This window comes from Egretta garzetta, unplaced genomic scaffold (assembly GCF_000687185.1).
Source record: "Egretta garzetta isolate BGI_Z169 unplaced genomic scaffold, ASM68718v1 scaffold326, whole genome shotgun sequence".
Taxonomy (NCBI): domain Eukaryota; kingdom Metazoa; phylum Chordata; class Aves; order Pelecaniformes; family Ardeidae; genus Egretta; species Egretta garzetta.
The window spans coordinates 3,708,365-3,712,665 of record NW_009260026.1 but is presented as its reverse complement, the minus strand read 5'-3'; the positions used below and the strand labels follow the sequence as shown (position 1 = coordinate 3,712,665).

General features: G+C 43.4%; 1 protein-coding gene across 1 annotated transcript in view; it reads right to left on the bottom strand.

The window, feature by feature from the left end:
• The window catches only part of TFCP2L1 (transcription factor CP2 like 1), a 30,004-nt gene extending 27,842 nt beyond the window's left edge, over positions 1-2,162 (bottom strand). The window contains exons 1-3 of the mRNA XM_009640844.2: positions 2,105-2,162; positions 1,869-1,956; positions 79-230 (exon numbers count right to left, since the gene is read on the bottom strand). Coding sequence (XP_009639139.1) covers positions 79-230; positions 1,869-1,956; positions 2,105-2,162 — 298 coding nt within the window. The remainder of the gene's footprint in view (positions 1-78; positions 231-1,868; positions 1,957-2,104) is intronic.
• Positions 2,163-4,301: the final 2,139 nt, after the last annotated feature.

Genomic DNA, 4,301 nt, shown 5'->3' with positions numbered 1-4,301 from the left:
AAAAGTATGGGATTCAATCTCCCTCTCATGAATTCTTCCCAGGAAACAGGCCCTCCTTCGGTGTAGTACAAACCCTACCTTGGTTGAGGTAGGTCAGGGTTTCTTCGTGCAGTTTCACAGCAGGTGACGTGGCTGTGCAGAGGACATACTGAAAGGGAGGCAGTTTAGCATCGTTCTCAGGAGACAGCTGCGGTTCTTCCTGCTTGAAGATGGGCAGTGCAAGGACATCTCTGCAACATACAATTTACCCACGTTTAGTTACAAAGACTTCACAGAATATTCTCACCTCAGTCTGCATCTGATTCTCATGCTCTCAGATAATGCAGAGGGTCTCCGGAGAAACACCGAGTTATAATGGCTAAAAAAGAAAGGATTTGGCCTGTATAATGTAACAAGGCAACTTCTGCCTCTAGGATACCAGCACTAGACACAAAAGAGCACAGCACTAGCAGAATAGAATATTTCTGAGAATTAATTTATGTTTTTAAAACATAAATCAGATGTGCTTTTCAGTTAAGCAGCCTTCCTGATGAGGAAAAAAGAATTATCAAGAAATGGTTCTTCCTCCTTGTGGAAATACATTTGTTTAAGAGTTCATGAGTACCCAGGCTAAAGCCTTTCAGAAAAAAAAGCAAGAATGGGCACTTTATTTTGACAGCTGAATGTCAGATTAGTAAAACGTCTACATGTAGCAGCCAAGGGTGAGGAGCAGACACAGCTCTGGTATAAAAAGGAGACATTCAGACAAATGGTGACATGAACTGCTGGATTAATTGACTCATAAAATCTCCTTGCACTTTGATAAACCTGGTCCCAAGGAATCGCATAGCTCTTCAGAGAACATGGGGCTACCTTCATAAATGCACACACGGGTGCCCGGGAGCAGCTTCGCTAGGACCTGTGCACAAGTGCCAGTTCTGGCTCCTTTACAAGATGTTCATGCTGACCTGCCCGCTGATTTACAGTCAAACCGATCCCAACCCACGCTAATCCCCAACAGAACGGGTATTAACAAGGCTGAGAGCAGAACAGAATGATTAGGACAAAATGAGATGTCAGGAATAAGCATCCTTATCTCAACATGACTGATACTGAAGAACCACATTAGCCTTTCCCATGTCGCTAACGTTTCTGATCATCGTGTCCACCTACTTAAGACATTAATATCCTTCCAAATTAGGAGGATTATGTTGAACACAGAGACAGTTCAAAATAACAAGTGATTATTTTTTTTTTCTCCTCCATTTCCTCCATATGTGTGAAGACTTGAGATTCCCATGACAGAGGCTGCAGTTCTGCAGTTTTCAGTAATCCCAAAAAGCTTCAAGAAGAACTGTTCAGGAACATGCCAGTGTGTACAGGCATGCTCCCTATGGAAAGAACATTAAGAGTTTTTTCCTTGCCTGTTCAGTTAATGATCCACCCTGCGTTCATTCATAGCACCCACAACCTTGAAGGCTACCCAGGTCATCAGTGAAATGGTGCAGCAGTTTATAGCAAACTGCTGAAGCACCTGGTTCAAACGCAGGTACTCCTATTTATGGCAAAATAAAGCCAGAGCAAACTGTGCCATTTCAGATACAGATGGGAGAAAAGAAACACCCACCCCTGTTTCCATTCTCCCTTCCAACCCACCCCTCCATATTATCACCAACTCCAAGGCATCCAGCCCCAGTGCTTACTGGCATTACTGACAGAATCACAGCTCTTGCCTAACTGCAGCCATAGAGAGGAATTTTTTTTTCCTTAGTGATGATTTACTACAGTAACAAAGTGACTGAAACGCCTGCAGTAGATTTCTGAAATAGATAACATTGCTCCACAGACACGCAGGATCTGATACTGCTCCACAGAGTCATCTCACTCACCCCAGATGCCAACATTTGCTCTTAACCCGCTTGCCCGCACGATGCCATTGGAATGCGCCTTGCTTTGCAGATGAGAACATCTGCAGTTCTGCAAAAAACAGCGCACAAAATCTGGCTCAGGTTTAACAGTTAGGAGTGAGGAATTTGTGCACCTATTCAGCTGAAAGAGTTGAGAAGTTTAGGCAAGGGGAAGTCAAAATTCAAATATCATATTTCACACCAGGCTCTTAACACACCTACACTTGCTGGAACAGCTGTCTGATCACTGAAGACTGCAAGCATGGAGGAATCCATGATTCGGTTTCTGAAAAGCTTCGCCGTATTAAAGCACTGATGAAGCCACACAAGTTAATCACATTTTTATTCCTATAACATTTGAACTAATGGCCAGCGGTATCCAAGGCTTTGGATGAAGCTCTTCAAAAATATTTCACCTTGTTGAATGTGTGTGGAACTTAGAAGGCTGTGAACACCAGATCAAGGCTTAGAAGAATTTCTAAGCTGTAGACATGTAAGACAGCACTATAGTTATTTAACTCTGTTCACTCAAGAGTTGCAAATCAAGTTTTGGAAAAAGCAGGCTTCTACAACAGTTCCCATCCTTAAAAAAAAAAAAAAAAAAAAAGGAAACCCTTAAAACTGTCCCAAGTTTCACCTTTATGCTAAAGCTTTACAGTTCTGGTCTTAACCAAGGGTTAGTCCACTCACCTGGGAAGGGAGAAAGTTATTTGAGACAGATCAGCCATCTGGCCAAAATACATACAAGGTTTCCATAAAAATGAATCAAGATTTACAAGGATTTTTTTCTGTAGCATTGCCTTGCTATAACTACAAATACCAACATGGTACGGCAGAATTTACACAGATGTCTCAGGTATGCACAAAGCCTTTGATCTCTGCAAAGTACAATTGATACAAACTTTTCCTACAGCTACTTCAAGAACTGTACTATTTCAGCTTCCTCACAAAGTTGCTACCAGTGGGTACTGAGAGCTTTCAGAAAGGCACAGCTCATCAGAGGAATGCCCCTTGAGAAATGCGCATCTTCACACGTTCCCACAGAGAGTCAACTGGACGGAATTAGAGGTCCCTGCAAAAAACAACGGTTTTATTCCACTGACCTTCCCTGAAACACCTGAGGCCACTGCTGCCATAAAACTGGTTTTAAGGCTTTTAGTCCCAGAGTAAAACCACCACGGTCACAGTGGCAGATACTCACTAAAGCTGAAGTTTGTTCCCAGAACAGTGACAGGTTACCTTCATGCTAGCAGCCTTCCTGCCACATCAAGTATCCTTTATCCCCACAGCTAGCATTCAAGTCAGGAGAAATAATCTAATGTGTTTTCTGGCCAGTTCTGAGGAATTTGAATGGTGGGCTCGAGCCTGATCCAGACTCAATCATCTTGTAGTACTCCGGTGCCAGAAATCCATGGTGTTAACAAAGCAACCTGAGCTCTGTAAATGCTCTCTAACGCAGAGACCATATGCACAAGCACCAACACCAAGGCTCATCTGCTACTAACACTCCCGCTGTCCTCAACTAATCACATTTGCAAGCAGAAAGTAAGAGAGAACAAGACTTTTGCCACATACATGTTGTTAAAATAGACTTACTAGAGGGAGGAGGCGAAGCACCTTATATGAAGAAACAGGGAAGCTGCCAGAAAGCGAGAATCTCACGGTACTGTATCATTTGATAATGGGAAGTTATTATTCAGTCAAAAGAATTCCTTTGCAAACACACCGATAGGGAACAAGAATAGTTAAGATTGTGCCTCTCCTTGAGAGTGAAGTGTTATCTGTGTTTGAAGTGTTTCGCCGGACAGACTCGATGTTCTCTCAACAGTGGTTATTTGGGGGTACGTTTTGAAAGCAAGGCTCTTGGGCCACAACCAGGTTCTCCACTGCTGCAATTCAGAGAAATTGCACTTCAGTGGAGCAGCAGCAATTGATACCAGCCAAGAATTCAGCTTTACATATTCAGAAAAAAAAAAATCATAAGCACCCAGCAGAAAGGAAACTCCCAAAGTTGTCTGCTTTGTTGTCTTTTGGAGGGAGGAAATACGGGTTTGTGCTACACATGTTACAGACTATTGTTTAGCAGCCCTTGTGCTTAAATTAGGCACATTTAATTAAACGCGACTGTGTGTGTGGAGGCAGGAAAAAGCTGGTTTAGACAAGTTCAGAAAAGTGAAATTCTGAGCTTTTACCCATCGTCCCAAAAAGAAGAGAAGTAAATCCCGTCCTGAGAAGACTGGATGCCCTCTTAGTTTGCCAACAGCCGTGTTCCAGAGGCTTCTGGCCACGCTCCACAAGTGTCGCACCTTCTCCCCTCCAACTGCCCTACCTAAGCCCCGAGAAGAGGGAAGCCGGCAAAAGCCATAAAGCGAAACAGCAGGCAGCGGTCTAACGGGGCGCTGGAAAGAAGGGGGA